Source organism: Procambarus clarkii, chromosome 68 (assembly GCF_040958095.1).
Source record: "Procambarus clarkii isolate CNS0578487 chromosome 68, FALCON_Pclarkii_2.0, whole genome shotgun sequence".
Classification (NCBI taxonomy): Eukaryota; Metazoa; Arthropoda; class Malacostraca; order Decapoda; family Cambaridae; genus Procambarus; species Procambarus clarkii.
In genome coordinates this window covers 9,362,819-9,390,373 of record NC_091217.1, presented here as the reverse complement: position 1 = coordinate 9,390,373, position 27,555 = coordinate 9,362,819, and the positions used below count along the sequence as shown (strand labels likewise).

General features: G+C 42.5%; 1 protein-coding gene across 4 annotated transcripts in view; it reads left to right on the top strand.

Moving 5' to 3' along the window:
- LOC123774759 (SET and MYND domain-containing protein 4) overlaps positions 1-27,555 on the top strand; it is a 144,854-nt gene that overhangs the window by 99,878 nt on the left and 17,421 nt on the right. For 3 of the 4 annotated variants that reach the window (XM_045769337.2, XM_045769336.2, XM_045769333.2), the window contains 3 exons: positions 21,574-21,905; positions 26,594-26,730; positions 26,914-27,115. In XM_045769337.2, the coding sequence (XP_045625293.1) occupies positions 21,584-21,905; positions 26,594-26,730; positions 26,914-27,115 (661 nt within the window). In that variant the 5' untranslated portion in view covers positions 21,574-21,583. The remainder of the gene's footprint in view (positions 1-21,573; positions 21,906-26,593; positions 26,731-26,913; positions 27,116-27,555) is intronic. The other variant, XM_045769335.2, reaches the window with a different exon arrangement.

Here is a 27,555-nt window from a genome sequence, read left to right as displayed (position 1 = left end):
GGCCGGCAGAGTAATGCATGATCCACTAACGACCCTGTGATGACGTACAACCACCTAATTAATCCCGAGTTAGCAGTCAGCTGTCAGACAGTAACGAGGAGAAGAACACCTCAGATAGAGCCCCACACAGCCACAGCTGGAGCCCCACACAGCCACAGCTGGAGCCCCACACACCCACACCTGTAGCCCCACACATCCACACCTGGAGCCCCACACACCCACACCTGGAGCCCCACACTACCGTCTCACGCACATCCTCGCCAATTCTCCAGCTGCACCTTGACAGAAAGTTCAACGGCTTGTTCATTATTAAACGCCTTACCCCGTATAGACTTGGAGAATGTCATACGTATTTCTTCAACATCAATCAAAGGCGAACTTGGCTTCTCAGAGGATCTTCAGAGATTAACTTGTCCCATGCTTGACTTCGGCTATGTCCATGGCATCATGCTGGTCAGCGTTCAATCCCCGACCCTCCAAGTGCCTGGGCACCACTCCTATCCCAAATCCTGATCCTCATATTCCTCCCTTTCCCCCCAGGTGGAAAGCATTCAAATGAGTTGTGGTTGAAGCAGAGAGGTTGCCAGTTCCCCCCCCCCCCCTCGCCTGTAAGCCCAAGCGGTGCAGTCTGCTACCACGAGAGGTGTGTGCACGGGGCACCATACAGGGAGGGAGGGAGGGTGCTGTGTAAAATATATGAACAAGCTGTCTTGAATAGAATGAGACTTCCTTTAGCTACCTTATCCCTGAGACTTCTTAAGAGTTTAGCTAAGGTTAAATTACCTTGTTAACATTATATTTGGCATTCTCATTCTCTCTCTCTCTCTCTCTCTCTCTCTCTCTCTCTCTCTCTCTCTCTCTCTCTCTCTCTCTCTCTCTCTCTCTCTCTCTCCCGTGGGACCATTACTACTAAGCTTCCACTAAGCACACCTTTCCCCCTCACCTGCATCTTGCTAATTGCTGGCTTAAGGCAACCCGGCAAAATCTGACAATATTCTTGTTTTAATGACTTGTAAACTGATTAATGTATTTCGTTAATGGTTATAATTAGTCCTAAGAGGACTAACTCTATAACGTATACATATACTCAACTAATTAACTGCTCTAATCTGATCCTCTGAATTGTTAATAGAAATATATTATTATCATTATAAGAAGAAAGTAGTGAGAGGACAGGAGAGGGAAAAGGCAGGTGGGGAGGGGGGAGTTAGTGGGGGAAGGAGCTGTGAGTGTTTGGTGGGGAGGAAGAGGTTGGGGAAGAGGGGGGAGAGTAAGGGGGAGGAGTGGGTAATATGGGGACCGTTGTGGCGGGTAGGGAAGTAGGGAGGAAAAGTAGGAATAAAGATGGTGGATAAACTACACCTTCACGGTGGTGGTGGTGCAGTGAGGACGGTGGTGGTGGTGGTGGTGAGGACGGTGGTGGTGGTGGTGGTGCAGTGAGGACGGTGGTGGTGGTGGTGGTGGTGGTGAGGACGGTGGTGGTGGTGGTGCAGTGAGGACGGTGGTGGTGGTGGTGGTGGGGGAGAGGAGTAGCGGCAATAGGCTCTAACCTCGTCTGGCCAAAGCATCGATCCCCAACTAGCCTCGTCTGGCTACTGCCGCTATGTTCCAACCCCCACTTGCCTAACCCCTCCCCACTTACCTAACCCTTACCCACCCCACCCTTCTGCCTCCCTACCCAGTTAATCACCAGCAATGCTACCACTACTTTTCCCCTGTGGGAACCGACCTGTGAGATTTATATTTATTTAATTTATATGAATTTATATTTACGTTAATTTGTATACTTCGATAGCAATTTGTATAATGATAAGTGGACTGTATTTCTGCAATAATCTCATAATCTCACAAATCGATCCTCTACACATTAGGGGGGGTTTATATTACACATATGCAGCCAATCAAATTACAGTAATAGCTACATACATTGATGAGGTTCCTTCTCTTATAGTACAGCAGGTTAGTCCACCAGGTATAACTAGAGTGTAGACACCAAATTATCCTCTTTGAGGTAGCTTCTATCACCCAGTAACTGGTGCACATAATCTTGTATCCTCGTCTTGACCTGTCAAAGTGCGCTAGCTGTGAAGCCAGAATCCTATATATGACAAGCTATATCAGAGAAAACACTATACAGTACATGGAACATTAAAGACCTGGCTTAATTACCTTTAGTATGAGGCGATTTCGCGTTCTAACCGGCTAACCCTATATCCTGACATTAATGGCCATAAATGAATGATAAACGGGTTTCGGATAGACACTTAACTTGTATTTGTAGACAGCGTGTTGACAATGGTACACCTTTGGGTTCCATAACACTACGTCCAAGTAAATTTAACAGGAGCCGAATTTGCTCCCGTGTGAGCCTCTGGTCTCATATAAACAATGATGGCTGCCCTCCTTCCTCACTCTGACGCCTGGCCTACTTTGTCCAGATTTCAGAAAGTGATAGAAGGGTCACATTTACTCTACTTTAATATTGATAATTAAGTTAATTTATATAAGATGTTTTTATGATGGTAAAGTCCAAAGACTTATGTATTTAAGAATAATTCCCAGCAGAATAGCTGGTGAATTATAATAGTATGTGGTGATGATATCCCGTTTTCTATAGACGGTAATTCCACTACAAGTTACGTTTTCTATGGGTAACTTGTTTATACAACACAGCTATTATCTGTATGATATATTAAATGGTGTCGGATTTTCCGACATAATTCCCCAGGGGGCTGCTCACGGGTCGAAGTCCTCTTTAGAACAGACGAACACCGATACTCCTCCTTCGAATTATTTGATTAATTTGATGTTAGTAGTTAGTAATCACACATTTGTGCGTCTGTTCGTACAGGACGGATGTCCCGTACTAGAGTTGCAGGGGTTAGAAGTCCAATGCGATTTCACTTCCCTGTCAACTCTTGAAAGGCTAATATTCAAGCCTTATTACATATTATTTAACCCAGAAGACTGGATGTGATCAAGTACTACAGTCAAGTATGATTCAGGGACTGCAGTGAGATCAGTGACATTAGATATAACTTGAAGTTTCTTCAGGTAACTGGTCACTGATATATAAACACTGAGGCCCATGGAATACATCTTGATTAAATAATAAATGTATCAAATCAGTCATCAGATTTATTGGGGTTTAATTAGTTAATTGATTCAGAAGATTGAATAGCTCATCATGAAAGTAAAGTATGGTTCTGAGACTGCAGTGGGTTCAGTGACATTGGTCGCAGTGACTTGTAGCTGTTTTAGGCTACTGTTCACTGATTTGCCACTGAGGCCTCATGAACTCATCTTCAGCTTTAAATGATGATACTAACATCAACTTCTGTTACTATAGTCAGCTGTAATCTCCTTAGTATAATGCTACTGGAGAAATATAATCAGCTGACAAATTTAGATTTCTACTGGTATTGTTTATCTGCAGGCATAGGTCTCCTCAGGCTTGATACTGGGCCTGAGAGTAATTTACCTCCTGCAGAGTTTAACATGGTTATACCCTGATATTTAGTAGGGCTACCGATGAATCGATGACAATAGTCTGTCCCAACAAGGAGACCGAAGTCAGTGAGGAGATCAGACTTAATATTATCTGCCAATTTTATTCCTCTATTTCTCAGGAATTTGGCTGTTGCTCGCAGACCTTGAACTTGTAGGTCTACTGGTATTTTGTCCACCACAATGGCTTGTACTCGACAGACGTACCTGCCTAAGCGTACTGATGGTTGTACCACCTGGTAGACTTGAGGTCCTGCATCTGTTACAAACCCTGAGATGTTGAATGACATCTGGGCTACAGGCCTTAATTGTAATTCATCTGCCAACTTTTTAGTAATATATGTTCTCTGGGATCCTTGGTCAAACAACCCACGGGTATGGACCTTGGCCCTCTTATTCAGGATGGTAATTTGGGCAGTAGGCAAAGTCGTATTACCTTTAGACTTTGCCGATTGGACACTCTTTGTTTGTTGCACCTTGCAGTACTGTACTGTGGTGGGAATGCTATCTTCCACCTTGGGTCTTGAATACGTTAATTTCGTATATTTGCACAGTGCTGCATGGTGTCTACCTCTTCTACACCTGTTGCAGGTGTTGAATTGGGTATCACAATAGTCTATGTTGTGTGACTTGAGACACCTTGCACATCTCCCTAATTCCTGGAGTCGCTCCATACGAGTGTCTCTGGTTGGATAATTAGCACAACAGTATGTTGAATGTTTCCTTTTGCAGAACATACATGTTCCCCAGCCTACTGCACGTTTGGAAGTTACCGGTTTGGGTGAACTAGTAACAGTAGGCTTGGAGGATGCTGCTGCATTGTCAGATTTTCTGCAACTTGATGTTAGAGTAATTGACTGATGTTTATTTGGGGTAGTTGTTTTACCCTTTAATTGACTCTTATTTTCTATTTCTGAAGGCTTGCAAGAGGCTTTAACTTCCTCATTTGCTCGTCGTTTGTTTATGATGGAATGTAAACCTTCAGTGATGTCCTGTACTGTCAGGATGGTGTTATGTTGATGTGCATATAATTCATCTAGTATATCGCTGGACAATTTTCGTTGAAGGACTACTTTGGTCATCCATTCACTAGTAGTTATATCAACCTTAAGACTGAATATTCTTAGTAGTGACTCAAACTCCATGCTGAAGGATTGTAATGAGTCAGCAGTCTGATCAGGTTGAGGTAAGTCCAGCAATTGTAGTACTAGATGTATGACAGTTCTCTCATTGCCAGCATTATCCATACTGGCTAGTTGGTGAAGCCTTGTGGGGCTTGTACTTGGGCTGCTCATAATACTGAACAAACACTAATGGTAGCCTAGGGTAAATTCTGAACTCACTAGGCAATAATCCTACCTCTACTAGAGGTTAGCACTTAAAATTAATACACATTATATATATACAATCATCCACACTAATGATTTGAGTGATAAACCAGTGTCACTGGAAGTACCTTTAGGTTAGCTCTTCTATATCACCCTAGGATGGTAGAGACACTAATTAATCACTCAAAGGTGTAATGATCATAAGTAAATTATTATATATACAACTCAATTCGAGTTGATAATAATTACACCCAAAATAGGGTCTGCACCATTCATTAATGGTGCTAAGTTGTTGAATATAGTACAACTGACTATGGTAATAATGGGACTAGGATGAACGATAATAGTTCAACTAGTCAGTAGTTAATATCCTACCCTGTTATGGGTTGGCAATTAGTAAATATTATACTGTGATCACTAGTGCAATATATATTAAATAATTCTCTATTTTGGAGAAATAATATACACAATTATTGTTAATAGCCTCTTAATTAGCCTCTATGAAACTTCTAATATTATCAAGAAGTATTAAATGTTATTAGTGACCTCGCGAAATAAAGTCCACAAAATTCGTGGATAATCTCTCGCGAAATGTAACACCACGAAATCCGTGAACAATCTCGCGAAGACACAGTCACTAATTTGGCTGGATTCTATATTAGCGCTGTCATTTCACGAAATAACACGCCACCAAATTTCTGTGGGTGTGCATGAAACCGCTGACTAAGGCTGATCTGGGCTGAGGGAGGCTCCTGAGCTCCCACGAGGCAACGCCGCTGTCTTGACTGGCTTTGTTTAAATAACACTGCACTAGTATATTTAATGAATCCACTGGTTTGGTTAACTGGTTCATCCGGTACTAAGATGACCAAATGTGGGTTCAAAGGATCAAATAATCCGTCATCCGGTTCGAAGATGACCAAATAATGTGGGGACCGACCTGTGAGATTTATATTTATTTAATTTATATGAATTTATATTTACGTTAATTTGTATACTTCGATAGCAATTTGTATAATGATAAGTGGACTGTATTTCTGCAATAATCTCATAATCTCACAAATCGATCCTCTACACATTAGGGGGGGTTTATATTACACATATGCAGCCAATCAAATTACAGTAATAGCTACATACATTGATGAGGTTCCTTCTCTTATAGTACAGCAGGTTAGTCCACCAGGTATAACTAGAGTGTAGACACCAAATTATCCTCTTTGAGGTAGCTTCTATCACCCAGTAACTGGTGCACATAATCTTGTATCCTCGTCTTGACCTGTCAAAGTGCGCTAGCTGTGAAGCCAGAATCCTATATATGACAAGCTATATCAGAGAAAACACTATACAGTACATGGAACATTAAAGACCTGGCTTAATTACCTTTAGTATGAGGCGATTTCGCGTTCTAACCGGCTAACCCTATATCCTGACATTAATGGCCATAAATGAATGATAAACGGGTTTCGGATAGACACTTAACTTGTATTTGTAGACAGCGTGTTGACAATGGTACACCTTTGGGTTCCATAACACTACGTCCAAGTAAATTTAACAGGAGCCGAATTTGCTCCCGTGTGAGCCTCTGGTCTCATATAAACAATGATGGCTGCCCTCCTTCCTCACTCTGACGCCTGGCCTACTTTGTCCAGATTTCAGAAAGTGATAGAAGGGTCACATTTACTCTACTTTAATATTGATAATTAAGTTAATTTATATAAGATGTTTTTATGATGGTAAAGTCCAAAGACTTATGTATTTAAGAATAATTCCCAGCAGAATAGCTGGTGAATTATAATAGTATGTGGTGATGATATCCCGTTTTCTATAGACGGTAATTCCACTACAAGTTACGTTTTCTATGGGTAACTTGTTTATACAACACAGCTATTATCTGTATGATATATTAAATGGTGTCGGATTTTCCGACATCCCCTTCCTTAACCATACTTCCCTTCCGCTGTACTCAGCCAATGTCAGACTCTTCCCTCACTTGCCCCTACCTTCCTCCTCCTGCTCTCTTCCCCTCACCCTCTGACCAGTAGTATGAGCTGGAGGGAAGTACAGTATGAAGAAATAAACATCTATTAGGCTATGTATTAGCACCAGTGACAGCTCAATAGATAACCTCAGTATAGACCTTAAGGTTATCTATGTACACAGTGTTTTTTCTCTCTCCTTTTTACGCATTTTTACTCTCCCTTTCTCCATCTCTATTTCTTCTCCAACTCCCTCACTCTCCAACCTCTTCTAGTCACTTTCCTCCTCCGTCCATCTCCCACTCCAGCCATTAGCGCCACTCAGAGATATCTCTCACTCCACCTAAATATTTCTCCGTGCTTCCCTCGATTCCAGAATCAGCTGTTTTTTGTTGACAAGTGGCATGAGTTTGGCCAGTGGCCTCGCCTCACTTGGCGATGAGCCTGATGACGTCTTCATGGCGTCACTGACACGATAAAATGTTTGATTGGTTGGATATACTAATGGTGTTCAGTGATTGGTTAAAACAAATGTTTATGCGAGTTAGAGAGGACCAATCTGAGCTCTTGTTGACCAAGCAAGTGGTAAACAACGGTTTCTCCTTCATTCCTTACACCTTATTTCCAGTCTACTAACTCCTCAACAACGGTTTCTCCTTCATTCCTTACACCTTATTTCCAGTCTACTAACTCCTCATCCAGAACCCTGGATGAGGTGATGTCGGACGGTCGCACGTCAGCTAGTTGACGTGGTGGTGGGCTGTCGTGACGTGGGCTGACGTGGTTGTGATCTGAACGAGAAGGGGATTGACGAACCTCTCGTTACCATGGTGATGAGGGCAGGAGAGGTCATTCTCGGATAGGTAGACATTTGTGAGAGTAGGGAGGACGGGGAGGGGAGGAGGGTGAAAAAGAAAGAGAGTGAGAGAAGAAAGAAAAGAGTGTGGGAGAGGAGAGAACTGACTGACAAGGTTGGGGAGTGAAATAGCTAATGCTGTTGTATGGTGTGTGTGTGCGTGTGCGTGTGCGTGTGCGTGTGCGTGTGCGTGTGTGTGTGTGTGTGTGTGTGCGTGCGCGAGCGCGTATCTGTCTGTGAGTGCGTGTCACTACCAATGTCATCTTCAGGAAACTGGCTTCAAACTCGGGAAGAAAAATCTGAAAACTTTAGGTGCAAGTTTGAGGTACACGGGACGCAGCCCTCTGTGTTGACGTCTATACTGACGTTATCTCTCGTTTGTGTAGACGTCTGTGGCAATTAATGCTGCATGACGTTAATGGTTTAAAACACTCAATTTAAGCGTCTCTCTCTCTCTCTCTCTCTCTCTCTCTCTCTCTCTCTCTCTCTTCCCTAGTTCCCCTCTTTCTCCATTTTCCGGCGCAGTTTCCAGTGTATAAACCTTGGAGCAAGATGATAGAATTTACGGGCTATTCATGCCCATGCCACCTCTTGGGTGGCTTAATCTTTATCAGTGAATGGTAGAATTCAGAGTACCTTGGGGTAGTGACTGGAGCAGCACTGTACCATCAAGAGCTGTGTCATCAAGGGCTGGGTAGGAGATGAGGGTAGTCGCGGAACCCTTTAAGACTATGAACCCCGAGCGCTGTCCACTCAGCCGTCAGGGCCCCCAAATCAATCATTGCAAATGACACGAGGATTTTCACGAGAGTAGACAATATAGCGAACCAAGCAAACCATGACATTGATCCCTGAAAGCAACGCAGGGTACTCTCAATCATGGCGACTGTTTACATAAACAGTTTACGGGCGTCGGAAACTTCACAAGCATAAGGTTATTATTGGGTGAGGTGGGTGGGGGTTTGGGGTGATCGCAGGAGTTAAGGGATTTACGTCATGTTTAGGGTGGGTTAGGGGGTAAATTGAGAGGGGGGGGGGGAAGCGAAGAGGGAACATTGAAGGGCGTGGCGCAGCGTGTATAGGGTAGAGGGCGTGGTGTCGTCATCAGCAGCCACGCCCACTGAGGGCGTGGGTGAGGTGGGATGGTGGAGATAGGCTATCACCTGTCCACTCACTGACGTCACAACCTTTCCCTTCAACCAGTCAACCATTACCCTCAATCACTGACAAGAAGCTTTTTATCTTTTACAATCATTTTCTCCAAGTAATCTTAGTTACGTCTTTAACCAAATTTGGTATTAATTTTCCCTTTTAACTATTTCCGCAGACACGATTATTCGATATTTTTAGAAGTGGGTGTATAAGTGTATGGTTTACCTGTAAGTATTAAGCTACAAGTTCCTTGGAGAAGCGAGATCTGGTTCTTGGGCCCCGCCTCTTAGTAGCAGGTAACCCTGTGCGATTATGTCGACCCAGGTTTCCATGCAGTGTTATAGAGTACTTAAACTTTGGATGAAATTGGCATCCACTGCTTGTGTTACTCACCTTCTGGTGGTTCCTGGGCCTCAGACCCCCTCCCCCCTCTTGTCCCCAGCCACAGACCCCCTCACTTGTCCCCAGTCACAGACCCCCTCACTTGTCCCCACCCACAGACCCCCTCACTTGTCCCCAGCCACAGACCCCCTCACTTGTCCCCAGCCACAGACCCCCTCACTTGTCAACAGTGAAGTGTTTGAGAGAGAGGGGGGGGGGGTTGTAAAGCCAGTTATGTGAGAAGAATGAGTCAGGTCAGCACGGCATTAGAGCAGGAAGATCTTGTCTCCTGCAACTACTTGATCACGTACACAATAATCCAGACACAAGTACCAAACCAAATTGCAGACGTTGTTTACACAGATTTGATTTTTTTTAGGGAATAAGAGGTAAAGAAGGAAATGGATTTAACATTTTAAATGTATTTCCCTCTTCACCTTTTTTATATTTTTAACGAATAAATTACCAAAAAGTGGCAGGCTATAGTCCAAGGCTTCCGTCCTCCCTGTGTTGCTCTTCCTCTTAGACGACTGACAAGAATACAACTTTAATAATTTCAATAAAGAGATATTAACAAGATCTTTAATACCGGAAAATAACGTGCCCAACAGCGACATATTTCAATTATTCTTCTACGTGAAAACAGAAAAATCTTAACAATATACAGGATGCAAGACATGGCAAGATATCTTCATAGAAAGGAACGATTCCAAAGACCTTGGAATAATAATGCCAAATTAATGTCCGATTAACGAAGATTAACGTTTAGAGAGCACAATAAAGCAAACATTGCAACATCCAGGAAAATGATAGGGTGGATAATGAGACCTTTCAGAAAAACGAAGCCCCAACAATGATGATATTCTTCAAATCATTGGTGCCATCTCGCATGAAATCGATCCTCGCAATCATGTTCAAGGGAGACGAGATTATGGAACTTTAAAGTGTGCAGGGAACCTTTACTGCACATAGAGCACCAGTGAAGCATTTAAACTACCGAGACGGACTCAAAGCATTCAGGCTGTATTCCTTTGAACGAGGACGAGTCATCTCGTAACACACACGTGGAAGATGCTGGAAGATCACCTTCCAAACCTGACCTTTCAACATCTTCCGGTTTTATTTTGCAACATACTGACCATCTACTATGTTGCAAAATTGCAACATACTAGAGCGAGAGATATAGTAGGAAATATAAAATAAATCCAGTGAAGAGTCTGGCGTGCCATGAACACAGTCAAAGAACAGTGTAAACAACAGCAGAGGACCCACCACGTGTCAGTAAAGTTCCTGCTAACAAGTACAAGACATGTCGCAAGAACAGTGGAAGCTTTAAAAGAACCAACTTGACAAGTTCCTGCTGGAGTTACAGGATCAGGCTAACTGCGAAGGCTATGTGGACCTTCTGTAGAACTCTCGAAATCGTCAACAGGTAAACAAGAGACGAGTCATACCTCTCAGCTCTGGGATAAATCCAGTGTGAGTTTGTGATTGTTTTACGGTACAATAAGTATGATACCGGCGCCTGACAGCAGGGTGGACAGCGCTTCGGATTCCTAGTCCTGAGGTTCTGGGTTCGATCCCCGGTGGAGGCGGAGACAAATGGGCAAAATGTTTTTTTAACTCTGATGCCCCTGTTACCTAGCAGTAAATAGGTACCTGGGAGCTAGACAGCTGTCACGGGCTGCTTCTTGGGGGTAGACCGGGCCGCGGGGACACTAAAGCCTCGAAATCATCTCAAGATAACCTCAAGATACCCGATTCCATTAATGGACCAGTTAATACCTAATAGAACTACGCAAACGTACTCGCAAATTAACGAAAGATTAAAACTGAAGTAAGCCAAGAAAAACAAGGGTGCAAATCAGAGCTTCTGGCATTATGGGATACAAGAACGGAAGTGTGTGGGCAAGACAAAGTCGTGGCCCGGGCGGAGGGAGTTTACCAGGCAGGTTACATTACTGCAGGGTCTCGGGTTCCCACCGTGACGGGATACCTGCCCGCCTCACGTGCCAGCCCCACACCTCACCCCTCAAACCCTGATTTACGGGTTCTTTAAGCTTTGGAGCGTTTATTTGGCGTCGCTTTTGAAGTTAGTAGGAAGTTAGTTTTTTCAATTGTCAGGTTTGTGTGAGTTGGTAGAGAGAAAGAATCAGTGTGTGTGTGTGTTTGTGTGTGTGTCCGTGTGTGTTCGTGTGTGTGTGTGTGTGCCGGGGGAGGGGGGGCAGACCAAGTCCATGGGGAAGAAACATTTTCACTTTACGACTTGAGAGATAATGTCTAAGTAGCTGAGCGAGTCGTGTTATGACAGGTTTTATATACTCAGGGTTTACAAGCGTCATCTGTGACCCGCCGGTAAACCAACACAAGGAGCTACAACAATAAAGGGAGTGAAGAAGTAAGCCTACAGAGAGTGTGGCCACCTGTTAATGTTATGAGAGCGCCTGACGGGATGTAAACCCTCTCCCGGATACACCAGAATCATACGTAAACCGTTTTCAAGACCCGAGATTTTAGGAAGGTTCAAGTTTACTTTGTATAATCGTCGTGCAATCCCGCCAAATGGCCGGGTGTCAGGGGAATCCTGGACGTTCCAACAATTTTTATGAGAATATTTGGGCCTATTTTATTTACATCATCATCAATATTTACATAAAGCTTTTAGAAGCAGTAAGTTCCGGCGCTGATACGAGGAATTTAATATGGCCTAAGGTAAACCAAACCACTGTGTGAATTATGGTGGACACAACTATATGAGTTGGGTATAGTATCAAAGTACTAGGGTTATCTTGAGATGATTTCGGGGCCTTTAGTGTCCCCGCGGCCCGGTCCTCGACCAGGTCTCCACCCCCAGGAAGCAGCCCGTGACAGCTGACTAACATCCAGGTACCTATTTTACTGCTAGGTAACAGGGGCATAGGGTGAAAGAAACTCTGACCTATTGTTTCTCGCCGGCGCCTGGGATCGAACCCAGGACCACAAGTCCAGCGTGCAGTCCGCTCGGCCGACCGGCTCCCTTTGTCGGGTGGAGAAGGTTTACATTTATCATGGCTATTATTATACCGTTGACCGGAGGGTGTGAGTGAATCGCCAGTTATTTCATATCAGCATCTTGTCTTCCCTTCAAGTGGATTAGTGCAGCCACTCAACCTCTACTGATCTGACGTGTACTAGGTCGAGCTGGTTACCATGCAGAGTAGCTGTGGAAAGCGCTAGCTAGCGTATTAAATCAAGCCTGAACGTCTAACATCTGTTTGGGTACAAGTGACAGGATGAACAACCCAGCGGGTTTTCTTCCTATTGGGGGAGTACACGCTGCTACGGCGGTGTGGTCACTCACAGGATGAGTGACGCTGCCCAATAAACTCGCCCCTCGGGGCAAAATTTAAAAAACTTCACTGAACGAAAAGAATCTATATTACATAAGTGGAATGAGTGTGGAAGGGCGGGGGGAGGTGGGAGGAATGTCTGTCTGCTGGCGGAGCCGGGTGAGGTCAGCACCTCAATGGTCTTCCCCTACTGACGTCATGTAGTGTGCTTGCTTGCTCACTCACCCTTACTATACCCATTATTTCCCCAAAACTTAGGCATTAATTCCCTATCTATATTTAATTTCCCCCTATCCATATTTAACAATATGCTTAAATTTGGTCATTCATTCATTCTTAAAAGATGAAATAATTATGAGGGTTCATCAAGACATATATAAAACAAGACTTTTCCGTGTGGAGGGCCAGCAGCTAACGAGACGTCCAATAACGCACCACGGGCCAGACCCACCCCCTCTATTACTGCTGATGAGCTCGTTTAGCGCGCCTTATTCACTCTACTGTGGCAGTGTCATTATGGGAAGCTGAGGCATCAGCTGGAGGGGTGGCGAGAGGGATGAACTTGGCACCGTGTGTACCGTGTAGCTCACTGTGTGCCTCACAGTGTGTACCGTGTAGCTCACTGTGTGCCTCACAGTGTGTACCGTGTAGCTCACTGTGTGCCTCACAGTGTGTACCGTGTAGCTCACTGTGTGCCTCACAGTGTGTACCGTGTAGCTCACTGTGTGCCTCACAGTGTGTACCGTGTAGCTCACTGTGTGCCTCACAGTGTGTACCGTGTAACTCACAGGGCGCCGCCAAGCCGAGCATCTCCAGGTCAACCTCACTACCTTTACACAAAATTTGTATCATGTAGGTTAAGACGTTTTTGTAACGTGTGCCATTTACCTTTGTTTACACACATTATATAAATTATATATAATAAAATAAATACACACTATATATATATATATATATATATATATATATATATATATATATATATATATACATATATATATACAGTATATATATAGTTACTACGATTATACCCACCTGACGGTTTACTGTCCGTAGCACAAAAAACAAAAAGCCGCATACAAAGGTTCAAATGTGCATATGGGGAACGGAAGTCAAACTCCATTAGTTAAAACTAATAAAACAAAATAAGCAACTTTAACACAATATAACTATAAGCCAAAATCAAATAAAAACCATGAACCCTAATTTCGACTCAATGGGCCAGATACTGACAACAAAGTATTAAAGTACAGTGCTACAACATTCAGTACCTGAAACTCTTACTCTTAATAATGAGCTGGTTTAGTAAGTCACCAGGAGTTAGATGTTAACTCAGTAGAGTGTCTGGGGTGACTAAACTAGGCTGTCTGGGTTCCGCCAGACGTCAACTAGCTTGTCTCCCAGGAGGGAAGGTGGCGTGACCCCTAACTATTGTGTTGGTGGTTAAAGAATGAGTCTGCGCCAGGAGCTGGAATGCCAAAAACGATGAACACAGAATGTTTTGTTGTCTATCGATACACCTTTTAATAATTATTTATTTTACATATACACATAAAACATTGACATAAACTCTTGCGCGGACTTAGAATGATCGATGGCTACTTGGTAGAAACCACTAACCCGAATAAGGAGGGTAATTATGTGACAATATATATACAATATATGCACACAAACACACACTGCATATAGTCAAACGAAACCAGACAAAGACGCTGGATTGAAATCTTCAGTTGCTGGCATGACACTTCACGTGTCATGCCAGGCTGTGGTGGTGCAGGCTGTGGTGGTGCAGTGGTTCACTGACTCACTAAGTGGACTTTTCTGCCGTTCGATGACACCCCCGTCCCCCGGCTGATAATTCACCTCCTACTTGAAACCTCTTCACTAGTGTCTTGGCGTGCTGGCGTGAGTGAAGCCCGGGGCATGACAGTCTTATCCGTCTCGTAAGGTGAAGCCTCCAGCCCGTCCTCCAAAGAAAGTGATTCCATCCACCCGCCAAACCCCCTGTTTATGAATGAAAAGCGGTTTACACACGACTCACAACTGCTGACGTTCGAACACTTCCGGAACAAGTGCTTCACTGACGAATTTTGTTCGAACCACAACGCTGTAAATGCTTCACCCGCGTACTACAAATACAAATAATCACCAACAGAACCTAAACACCTAACCTAACCTATGCCTAATAGGCATATATACCTATTAAATATATTAGCATACAAATATTAAATATATTAGCATAGCTATTAAATATATTAGCATAGCTATTAAATATAAAGCATAGCCTATTAAATATTAGCAATATTAGCATATTTATTAGCACAATATTAGCATAGCCTATTAAATATATTAGCATACACAATATGCTAATATATTATAATATTAATTTATACTTAAGAAAATTTCCCGTTTTGAATGAACAGCATGTTAAAATTTATGAATGCGTCTGTGGGGTTGACCGCTGAATGTAATGGACTTGAGTCGAGGATGGGTTGGAAGCCTCACGATTGTACACCTATAGGCAATGTTTTAGGTTCTATACAAGTACTGTACAGCATTGTTAAATATTCTTTGTATCCACACATGATCATTGCATGCTTCTTAGATATCAATTTGATTTACCAGCAACTATATGTGAATCTTATAAATCCATCATCAACCCCCAAATCGACGTAGGTCGTCTGATTTAATATTCGTTTAGGGACTGTTCAGTATGTCACGCCCTCCCAGTTCGTAGTCAAAATTGATTAGAGAGCTTCCCCTGTTCTCATTTGCATATGAATGGGAGTAACACACTGACCGCCTTCCTGAATAGGACTGTGGCCCGCCTGGGCTATATAAGATGCACTCCAAAACTGTGGTTGATCAAACAATCCTGTTTCAGTATTTTGCTTGGGATTACTAAGGGCTTGGCGCTTTCCCCCCTGATAGTTCCTTTCCCTTGCTTGGGATTTCATTTATAACGGTTCTTTTTACTTTGTTTTCCGTTCGTTTGGTCGAATTGCCAAGAGTAGTTGTAACAGTGGTGTGTGTTTTTAATTGTTATATAATTATTTTATATTAATAGAGATTAAAGTTTCGTCCAAGCCTACCTTCTGTCAGCTGTCCTGGTGGACCCGCGTGGCCCAGCTGATCCACCCAAACAAACAACGGTTAATGTTCCTCACAGACAACAGCGACCTCTGTCTGTTTTATCCTTCTGGCCCTCAGCGTTATACCCCCGTCCCCCCGGACGCCTCACAACTCCCCCTCCCCGTCTCCTCCCGCACCACCAGACACCGCGGCAGTAGACGTGAGCAAACATCATGATGCAGGAGGCTGGTGAAGGCGTCATGTGGCGGCCAGCTCACATGACAAGGGGAGGTGTAGCTGGAGCTGCAGCCCACCAACACTCGCTGTCCCTCCTCGCCACCTCCCTCTCCTTAACCGGGGGAGTCCGACCTTGCCAATCACTCTTCCCTCATCCCTTGCCCATATTGGGGGGTCCGTCTTCGCTGGCCCCTCCCCTCAACCAGTACCCAGAGTAGGGGGATGGGGGGTGATCGCCTGCCCCTTCCCCTCAGCCAGGCAGGTCATGGAGGAGGCAAACTGTGATTGCCAGCCTTTCCTATCAGTCACCACCTCGAGGAGTGTTTTGCCAGTGCTTGAAGGGTTGCAACGCGCGCGGACCATTAGCGGGAAGCTGGCTCGCCCCTAGTGCCTCCTGGTGAGGCCAGCTCTCTCCCTGATTGCTGGACGGTAGAGCGACGGTCTCAGCTTCATGCAGGTCGGCGTTCAATCCCCGACCGTCCAAGTGGTTGGGGGCTCCATTCCTTCCCCCGTCCCATCCCAAATCCTTATCCTGACCCCTTCCAAGTGCTATACAGTCGTAATGGCTTGGCGCTTTTCCCCTGAAAACTCCCTCTCACCCTGATTACAACAACATATTCTCCCTCCTATCTTCACTACCTTCTATCTTACCTATCTTGAGGTTATCTTGAGATGATTTCGGGGCTTAGCGTCCCCACGGCCCGGTCCTCGACCAGGCCTCCTTTGTTACACCCCCCCCCATCCAGGAAGCAGCCCGTAGCAGCTGTCTAACTCCCAGGTACCTATTTACTCCTAGGTGAACAGAAGCATCCGGGTGAAAGAAACTACCCATTTGTTTGCGCCTTCACCGGGGATTGAACCCGGAACCTTGGGACTACAAATCCCGAGCGCTGTCCACTCAGCTGTCAGGCCCCGGTCTTACCTCACCTGTTTCCCCCCCCCCCTGAAAGGGCGAGAGAAATTCGTCGTTAGTTTATAATGACATTATGTCAATATAAAGGCGGAGGCCAATATCATTCCATTATACACTGGAATGTGTATAATGGAATGAAGGGAACCAATAAAGATGGAAATACACACAATAATAAACATCCCGGGTGTCTGTACACAGGTCAAACACGGGCCAAACGGAATGCATTAGGGAGTGATGTTGTGGAGGCTGACTCCATACACAGTTTCAAGTGTAGATATGATAGAGCCCAGTAGGCTCAGGAACCTGTACACCAGTTGATTGACGGTTGAGAGGCGGGACCAAAGAGCTAAAGCTCAACCCCCGCAAGCACAACTAGGTGAGTACAGGTAACACCAAATATGAGGCTATATTGTACACACAAACAAAATAATCATTTTTAAATGGCAAGGCGAAGGAGGCGGAGACAAATGGGCAAAATATTTCTTTTATCCTGATGCCCCTATTACCTAGCAGTAAATAGGTACCTGGGAGTTAGACAGCTGCTACGGGCTGCTTCCTGGGGTGGGGGGGGGTGTAACAAAAAGGAGGCCTGGTCGAGGACCGGGCCGCGGGGACGCTAAGCCCCGAAATCATCTCAAGATAACCTCAAGAAGGCGATCAATCATAGGTGAGCAATATCACCACAAAGGCGGTAGTTAAACTGTATAATACTGTAAATGTCACGCGAAATGATTCCAATTGTAGTGCTTTGTATGTTGTCAATATAAATCTCGCACTCTAATTATAAACAACATATTTTGTCAAGTCTGATCACCTGCTCAATTCAACCACAACTATAACGAGTTGTGTAAACTAGTTGCGCCTTAGTCCCAGCTGTGTCTTGGTACAAGTGACAGGAATGAACAACCCAGCGGGTTTTCTTCCTATTGGGGAGTGTTGTACATGCTGCTATGGCGGTGTGTCCACTCACAAGATGAGTGGCGCTCCCCAATAAACTCGCCCCTCGGGGCAAAATTTTAATTTAAATTTAGGTTTGCGAATGAGAGCTGTGAACCATCTCGCCTCTGTCTCACTCCTCACCCTAACTGAGGGAGAGAGAGAGAGTAAACACAAACTTAAATTAGGCAAAGTCTTGTAACCTGGACGTAGCCTCAGCCCTCTCCACTGTTGCCATGCCAATATTGACGCTCTCTACCGAATCTAATTAAATTTTGTTTCAAGCTGCAGCTATATATTTCCGAGTTCAAAGTTGCTTTCGCAAGTTTTAATTGTTTTAATGCTAAAATGGAATGTAGTTTAGTACAGTATTTGAAGTTAGTGGACATGATCGCGAGAGCCATTTTTGGCGTTTATTATTTACCAGGTAATTAGGTATTCCCTAATAGGAATACCTGATGGTTTTGTCAAAAAAATTTAAATGAAAAAAATTGCGAGTTCCTCTTTATATCTGCAGAACCCCTTCACGTGTTGACTATAAGCTTTTAAAGACTTGCGTATGGCGGTGCAAGAAAGGCTTAGAACCCTAATAGAAAATGGTCGAGACTGTGGGAGTCCTTGAACAATATAGGACCTCATGTCAGGGGAATAAGTAATTATCAAAAGAAGACTTTAAGCCTGGAAGACTATTTAGACTTAGTACTCTCGGTTGCAAACAAAATTATATATATATATATATATATATATATATATATATATATATATATATATATATATATATATATATAAATATATATATATATATATATATATATATATATATATATATATATATATATATATATATATATATATATATATATATATATGTGTGTGTGTGTATATCACGAAAATAAACACGTGATTAAGAATGTGACAATGTCAGACCACGGAGGAAAATGAAACAGGAATTTCCTTAAGTACTTTCGTATATTAAATACATCTTCAGAAGGAATCATCTTCCTTCTGAAGATGTATTTAATATACGAAAGTACTTAAGGAAATTCCTGTTTCATTTTCCTCCGTGGTCTGACATTGTCATACTGTATATATATATATATATCATGGTCGCTGGAAGACAGGTTGCTGAACTTGAGCAGTGTAATGGACAGGTTGACAAGGATGGTGGAGGCGGAGGTGTTAAAGGCGTCCCGAGGGAGGTCCTTATAGTGCAGGCGACGCAGGCGGTGGTGCCGCCACTAATGAAGGCGGGAACACTACCCGTCCGGACCTCCACCTCTCATCCAGTGGATTTTACTTAATTCGTTTCCAAAATTTCAGATTATTTGTCGGTTGTGTATACCTGCTTGATTGTTTCTTTGAGGAATATTTCATGAAAATGCACAAAATGATTGGAATGTAGACTTGCCAAACCTTTAGAAATTCCTGCACACTATTACTCAACACACTAGAGACATGAGAACAGGTAAGGGGCCGCTAGACTGGAGACCAGAATACCTGGCATTCATTCCCTACGAGGCCCCTACGAGGTCCTTGCGAGGCCCCTACGAGTTCCCTGCGAGGCCCCTACGAGTTCCCTGCGAGGCCCTTACGAGGTCCCTGCGAGGCCCCTACGAGGTCCCTGCGAGGCCCTTACGAAGTCCCTACGAGGCTGACGTGTGGTTATCTATTGTCCGTTTCAAGACTTCTTCAACTCCCGCAGCCTAGCCGGAGGCCAAATTTCTGGCGACAACCTTATCATTAAAACTTGCCTCTATGGATCCATGCGCGGCTAGCATGCGCATGGATTCATGAAAAAAAAATGGCTGGTCCATCGCTTCCTGCAAAAATACAAATAAATGAGTGTGTGAACCTATTCAGTACCTGAATTTTGCTTATCAATCAAATCCTTTTGTTAATTATTTTCATATTTTTCAACAATCCATCGATGTTACCACAAACTATATTAATTTGCAGTGATGTCCCCTTAACGCATGTTCATTTTATCCCGTTCTTATTTTACGTTATGCACTTCTTAAAAGCTGTACTATATGTAATGTGCTACATTTCTTGAAGACTGTGTGTGCAACCTGTCCTCTTAAAAGAACGTCGCTTTTAGCCGTTTGCCCGTACGGGTTGGTGTGTATGTTAGGACAGACTGAGTTAGGAGAGGCTAAGGTTGGCTAAGTTAGGTTGGCGTGCTTCTTTCAACACCCTAACTGTTATTTTAAGTTATGCTCGAGGATCTTTGCGTATTAGTGGCCTTATTAAATATACACACACACTGTAGCAATTATTTAATCCCTGTATAATATTATTTTGTATATATATATATTTTATTATTATTATTATCTCACCAACTTTGCCATTAGTTAAGTGCTTTAATTCATCGTTCTCATAGAAGTTACAAATGGGTTAGTGAAAATTAAGATGAACTTTAATTAAGAACAAATAATTAAAAAAATTAAGATGAACTTTAATCAAGAACAGTACCAGTAGAGAGAGGCAGCTTAAACTCTATACCTGAAACAATCTAACTTGTTAGATAGTATGACCAAATTGGGTTTTAGGGAGAAAACAACCCATCCTCCTGCTTAGATAGTACCTATCGTGACGATCGTCAATAGTCACGAATTCGTACGTAGTTACCTTTTAGATAGTAGTATACTGACTAGTAAGGACTTTTTTTTTATAAATAAATGAAGTTAAAACACAAATATTCTTAGGCCAAGTATAGCACACATATGTATTATATTAGGCCTAGGATATCGTGTATTAGGCCTCGGATATCGTGTATTAGGCCTCGGATATCGTGTATTAGGCCTCGGATATCGTGTATTAGGCCTCGGATATCGTGTATTAGGCCCTCGGATATCGTGTATTAGGCCCTCGGATATCGTGTATTAGGCCTCGGATATCGTGTATTAGGCCTCGGATATCGTGTATTAGGCCTCGGATATCGTGTATTAGGCCTCGGATATCGTGTATTAGGCCTCGGATATCGTGTATTAGGCCTCGGATATCGTGTATTAGGCCTCGGATATCGTGTATTAGGCCTCGGATATCGTGTATTAGGCCTCGGATATCGTGTATTAGGCCTCGGATATCGTGTATTAGGCCTCGGATATCGTGTATTAGGCCTCGGATATCGTGTATTAGGCCTTGGATATCGTGTATTAGGCCCTCGGATATCGTGTATTAGGCCCTCGGATATCGTGTATTAGGCCTCGGATATCGTGTATTAGGCCCTCGGATATCGTGTATTAGGCCTCGGATATCGTGTATTAGGCCTCGGATATCGTGTATTAGGCCTCGGATATCGTGTATTAGGCCCTCGGATATCGTGTATTAGGCCCTCGGATATCGTGTATTAGGCCTCAGATATCGTGTATTAGGCGCTCGGATATCGTGTATTAGGCCTCGGATATCGTGTATTAGGCCTCGGATATCGTGTATTAGGCCTCAGATATCGTGTATTAGGCGCTCGGATATCGTGTATTAGGCCTCGGATATCGTGTATTAGGCCTCGGATATCGTGTATTAGGCCTCGGATATCGTGTATTAGGCCTCGGATATCGTGTATTAGGCCTCAGATATCGTGTATTAGGCCTAGGGAGGTTAAGTTAGTTTAGTTTGTCAAAGCAACACAAGTAAAAAATTGTTTTCCGGTTTGTCCAACTCAATAGTTCAGATTTCTAATTTCGTTGTACGTCGGTATATATATTCTATGTTCCTCATCGTTACTATCGATGTAGTAAATATGTAGAAAGCATCGTTACCTGGTAGGTAGGTGTAGATAGCTTTTTGGTAGCTATTACAAAATGTATTGCAGTGTATTTGTATATTTTGTAATGTTAAATTGTGGCGGTGTTAACAGTAATTAACAAACGTCTTTTCTTTTCTGCAGATCGCAGAGGATGTTGGAAGACGCAGACCGTCCAGGGTTCTTCAAGGACTATTATAAGGCGGTGAGGAAGGCCACCTCCAACGACCAATTCAACGAGTTCTCTAAGCTCAAGACAGACGAGGAACGCATTCGTTTTTGCTTTAATCTTCCCGCAGCTCACGATATTGATATTAGAACGTTTTTCAAGGGAAAATCCGAGAAGGAGGCTCTGGAGAAGAAAGAAGCGGGTAACAAGTGTTTTGGGAGAAAGAACAATTTGGAGGCTTTAAAACTATATAGCCAGGCGGTGGTAAAGGCACCTGTGCCCTCGGGTAAATATTGGAAGTTGATCAGTTGAGTAACACCTGTTCGGCATGTCATTGCCCCATCCTCACTAACGTCTGGCCAAGAAGATGAGCTCAAGCAAGCTCAGACTGCTGCTATTTCGTATGATAGCCTAAGATTTTTCGCACGTGGTTTCTCGCGAGGCTATTGTTTTGTACTTTATGTAATTTATGGGAGGCGCGTAAGAATCATTGTTTTCGCTGCCGTTACAGGAATATACGAGTACATTATATATTTATATATATATATATCCACCTCGACAGTGAGTATATTTGGTATACAAAATGAGAGTTTTACTGGGTATTCGGTTTGGGGTTGGCCGTGACCCCAAGGTGGATTGGGTGTAAGGAGGTCGATTTAAACGAAGCCAACCTTGCTAGTAAGGGCCATTACAAGCCTGTTGCGATGCTCTAGCTATTTTGTTATTTAGACAGGCCTAATGTTTCTTTAGTACGTTAATACGTAGATCTGTGATTCATAATATTTTACGGAAAATTTTAAACCAATCAAAACCAAACTTAAAATATTAAGAGGAAATAGCATTTACTGTATTTTTCGTTGGAGCAGCCTAGTCGCAAATACACAGTAGCTCTGAATACATTGAATGGTCTAACCTTCTTCTCAGTTGTTCTTCTGTTAATTTATGTAATATTCCTGTTATTTTAAGGTAAGGCAATTGTTCAGTTGGCGCCAATTATTAACAATGTTAGGATGTCCGCTATATGACTCCAGGGCTCAAACTATGTAGTGATTTTTATACATTCAAGTATATGAAAATGATGGATTGTACCTGGACGGGGTTCTGGGAGTTCTTTTACTCCCCAAGCCCATTTCATCAGCTGGTTTAGCATAGACTTCATCAGTTGGTTTATCATAGACTTCATCAGTTGGTTTATCATAGACTTCATTAACTAGTTCAGCATAAACTCCTTCAACTAGTTTAGCACAGACTTCCTCAATTGGTTTACCATAGACTTCATCAACTGGTCTAGCACACTTTATCAGCTGGTTTAGAACAGACTTTATCAACTGGATTAGCATAGACTTCTTGAACTGATTTACCACAGACTTCATTAGCTGGTTTACCTGAATATACCTGAGAGCTATTTTCTCCCTAGTGGCCTCGACGGGGACAGGATGCTGATGACTTGTAGATTACAAGGTCCCCATCATTGTTTCTGATGATTTTTTCTATCTCGATTTTAAACTGAAGTAGTACCTGAATTTTTTTATTTTGCCTGATTTACTAACTCCTAATAGCCTCGACGAGGACAGGAAGCCGCAAAACACCGGTAATGTTTTGTCATAAAGAAGGCCTAGCTGGTGTTTTCTCTTGATAATTACTTACAGATTCGGTGGGTAAGTGGTTCTATGAGTTTATAACTCTTTGGGTGAAAAAGCCTCTCCTGTTTTCTATCCTACATTGTAGCTTGTTGAGCCGGACACTGTTGTCCCATATAGACGCTACTCTTGACCTTTTAAAGAAGTGGTCTGGATTAATGTCCTCCAACTTAGAATTGTCAGCCACACTTCTATTCAAATCCTCCAATTTGTTCATTATTTTACGGGTCTCGATGAGCTATGCCCTGCCGTGTCTAGTTTGTAATGTTGTTAGTCGTGTTCCCATCTAGTTGTGCTTGCGGGGGTTGAGCTTTGGCTCTTTGGTCCCGCCTCTTAACTGTCAATCAACTGGTGTACAGATTCTGGAGCCTCAACCTCTTCACGTAGCAGTAAATAGTTACCCAGAAGTTAGTCAGCTAGTCATGGAGTTGCATCCTGAAGACGGTCTGCAGTTCGATCTTGAGGGTGAGGGGGGGGGGACGTCGATATAAGCCTAACATGCATATCTATACACTGGCTGCCTGTCCTGCGACACAATTAATTATTGAAGGTGAAGGAAAGATCCAATATATATGTACACGTGTGTGTGCATTAAAAAACAAATTTTCGGACGTAATCTACATCCTTTATATTTACTATTTGTCTCTCCAGAATCGAGCTGTTAGCTCTTGAACCCCGCCTTAGTTCGGAACGTAGGTTCGAACCCTCATCACGGCCCTTGTGGATTTGTTCATTAGTATACACCACCTTGAGAAAGGATGTAGGTTACATTAAACAATTTTTTTAATTCACTTACACATATACTTGGTCTTTCCTTCACCTGCATTCAAGCGCTACACCATTGTAGTAAGTTTCTCGATGAATTATTAATATTAAGTGCAAGATATAGGCTAATAAAGGTAAGTGTATAATATACAATACACTTTCCTTTATTAGTCCTTATTTTGCACTTGTAATATATTAACAAATGTTAATATTTTTTGTATAATATTGGCTCTTAATGACAAGGGCATGGAATACTAATAACAAATGCATGATACTGACAATTAATAAAAGTGCATGATATACGTACAGTACTTATTTTTTGGGTTTACCCATTTTATTTTATTCTTGTTATTGTTTTAGTTAAATATTACCAAACACGGGCTACGCAAACACACGTCAATAGTTACTTTGCCGCCCTTGCGATGATTTCGGGGCTCAACGGCCCCGCGGCCCGGTCCTCGACCAGGCCGCCTCGTTGCTGGACTGGTCAACCAGGCTGTTGAATGCGGCTGCTCGCAGCCTGACGTATGAGTCACACCCTGGTTGATCAGGTATCCTTTGGAGGTGTTTATAAAGTTCTCTCTTGAACACTGTGAGGGGTCGGCCAGTTATGTCCCTTATGTGTAGTGGAAGCGTGTTGAACAGTCTCGGGCCTCTGACGTCTATTGTGGGAAAGTTACTTGAATCAATAATTGCAAATGCCATTCGTCTTCATCTTGAAAAACATAAATTAGTAAATGATTCACAACATGGGTTTACAAATGGCCGTTCATGTTTAACAAATTTGCTATCATTTTATTCTACCATAATTGAGGCGGTTGATAATGGTAAGATTTGTGATGTTGTGTACCTTGACTTTAGCAATGCTTTTGATACGATGCCACATGAAAGATTGATTAAAAAGACTTAAAGACTTTAAGATTGATTAAAAAGACAGAGGAGTGGGAGATAGTGGGGAGGACGAGGGGACGTTGGAGTAGGGAATGGTTAGGAGGACGAGGGGACGGTGGAGTGGGGGATGGTGGGGAGGACAAAGGGATAGGGGAGGGAGGGAATGGTGGGAATGACGAGGGGACGGGGAAGTGGGGAATGGTTGGGAGGATAAGGGGATGAGGGGAATGAGGAATGGTTGGGAGGAGAAGGGGAGAATGATGGGGAGGACTGTTCCCCATGGGAAGGTTGCTGTGGCTCAGCAACGCACATGCGTGTCACAGCAACTTAATATCCAACTTAATATAGCAAGTTGGATATTAAGGGATTGCCGTACTATAGAATGGATATAAATTCCCTTGAACGTGTCCAGCGTAGGATGACAAAGTTAATTCCCCAAATTAGAAATCTTTCATATGAAGAAAGAAAGCTTAAATTGCATGCACTGGAAAGGCGAAGATTTAAGGGTGACATGATAGAGGTTTACAAGTGGATAAATGGACATAACAAAGGGGAAATTAATAGGGTATTAAAAGTATCAACACAAGGCAGAACACGAAACAATGGGTATAAATTGGATAAGTTTATATTTAGAAAAGACTTGGGTAAATACTGGTTCGGTAACAGGGATGTTGATTTGTGGAACCAATTACTGCGTACTGTGGTGGAGGTGGGGTCCCTCGATTGTTTCAAGCGTGGGTTGGACATGTGTATGAGTGGGATTGGGTGGTTATGAATAGGAGCGGCCTCGTATGGGCCAATAGGCCTTCTGCAGTTACCTTTGTTCTTATGTTCTTATTTAGTGATATCTAATTTGGCAGCTGAAACACAACATTTGTTAAACATTCTGAAATTAGAGTCCCATATACAGTATATGGAAGTAACTAAAGTGCTTCAAGGAGGTTTATAAATAGGTTGAACAGAACACAAAGGGCTGACAGCCTTAAAGAAGCACCAAGACGAGAGTACACTATTAAAAATTGTGTTTAAACTTCTTGTCCAGTAAAATGAGCTCATAACATGGTGTCTCTTCATGCTGTACGTTAGAATTATTTTGTAACATTGCCTTTATAATGAGTTATGATTCTTTTCAATCTCATTTACTTGTAAAGTACAGGCTTTGTGTCTTTGTATAACAAGAATTTTTACTAATACTGTAATAATATTATTACCTTTATTTAATAATGTTTGATATACGGTAAGTTTTTTATTAAAATATGTGCTTGTTTTAACAGTATTGTTATAAGGATATCTGATTAAATAATTTGTCAAGCATTAATATTGTACATAAATCTGCTTTACTTTTACTTGATATTTAATATTTGATAATTTTCTATGGGAAGAAGTCAATTTCAACCAATTAACTATTATAGTTTAAAGCTTATCATTTCTAATAAATAAAATGCACCCTTATACATATCACATATGCTTGTTTAATTCTTTTGCCTTAATTATGCTTTGGATCTGCAAATGACCCTGAAGATAGGACATTCATAATATCATTATGCCATTTAAGTTATCACTACTGTATAACAAATGCACAAAACTCATTAAATTCCTGAGTGAACTTATGAATTTTACCATAAGGCTGGCCAACAACTTGTTAGACCAAAATTAATATACCGTATTCACATTCTTTGTACTCCATAAACACTTACAGAAGAATGTGCCGATCCAAGGAAGATGACCCTGTATGCCATCTGTCTGGCCAACCGATCTGCGGCGCTCTATCACTTACGGGAATACCATTACTGTGTCAAAGATATAGATGAAGCATTGGAACATCATTATCCAAAGGTGAGTGCTTAGAATAAAATCAATGGCATGATATGAGTGATAGTTTTTGAAAAGAAATAATATTACATTAATATTACAATATTGTAGTAGATGCTTCATTATATTTAACAGCTACTGCAGTACAACATAAATAAGTTTAACATGCAATTTAAAAGTGTTTTTATGTTTCCATTTTATTAACAGGAGCTCAAGTACAAACTTTACAAACGGAAAGCTCGACTCTTGTCACATATGAAGCAGCATGTTGATGCCCGCGATGCGTACCGTCAGGCTCTCAAGTGGCTAGATTGGGCCAAGATGGAGAGGGAGAAGAGGATAGAGCATCAGACTGACATACAGAAATGGCTCAAATTGTATGAGACTGGGAAGGTTGTGAAGAACTGGGGTAAGTGTTTATACAAAAAAAGGACTTAATGGTTTAACAAATCTTGGAATATGTTAGAAGGAATGCTCTATGATTGTTTGTGTACAAGTGACAGGATGAACAACCCAGCGGGTTTTCTTCCTATTGGGGAGTGTTGTACATGCTTCTATGGCGGTGTGTCCACTCACAAGATGAGTGGCCCTGCCCAATAAACTCGCCCCTCGGGGCAAAATTTAAAAAAAATTTAAGGAAAAAATTAATTTAATATATTAGTGTTTCAATTTTGTTCTGTATTGCCCTGTATTCTGTTTCTATCTTAATTTTAATAGTACAGTATATATTTTGCTTTTCTCCTCATGAATAATTTTTGCATTGTATACTGTACACTACATGCATTTAGTGTATAAGTGTGCCCTTCTTCACCACCTTCAAGGTCAACCTTGGAACTCACAGTTCCTGCG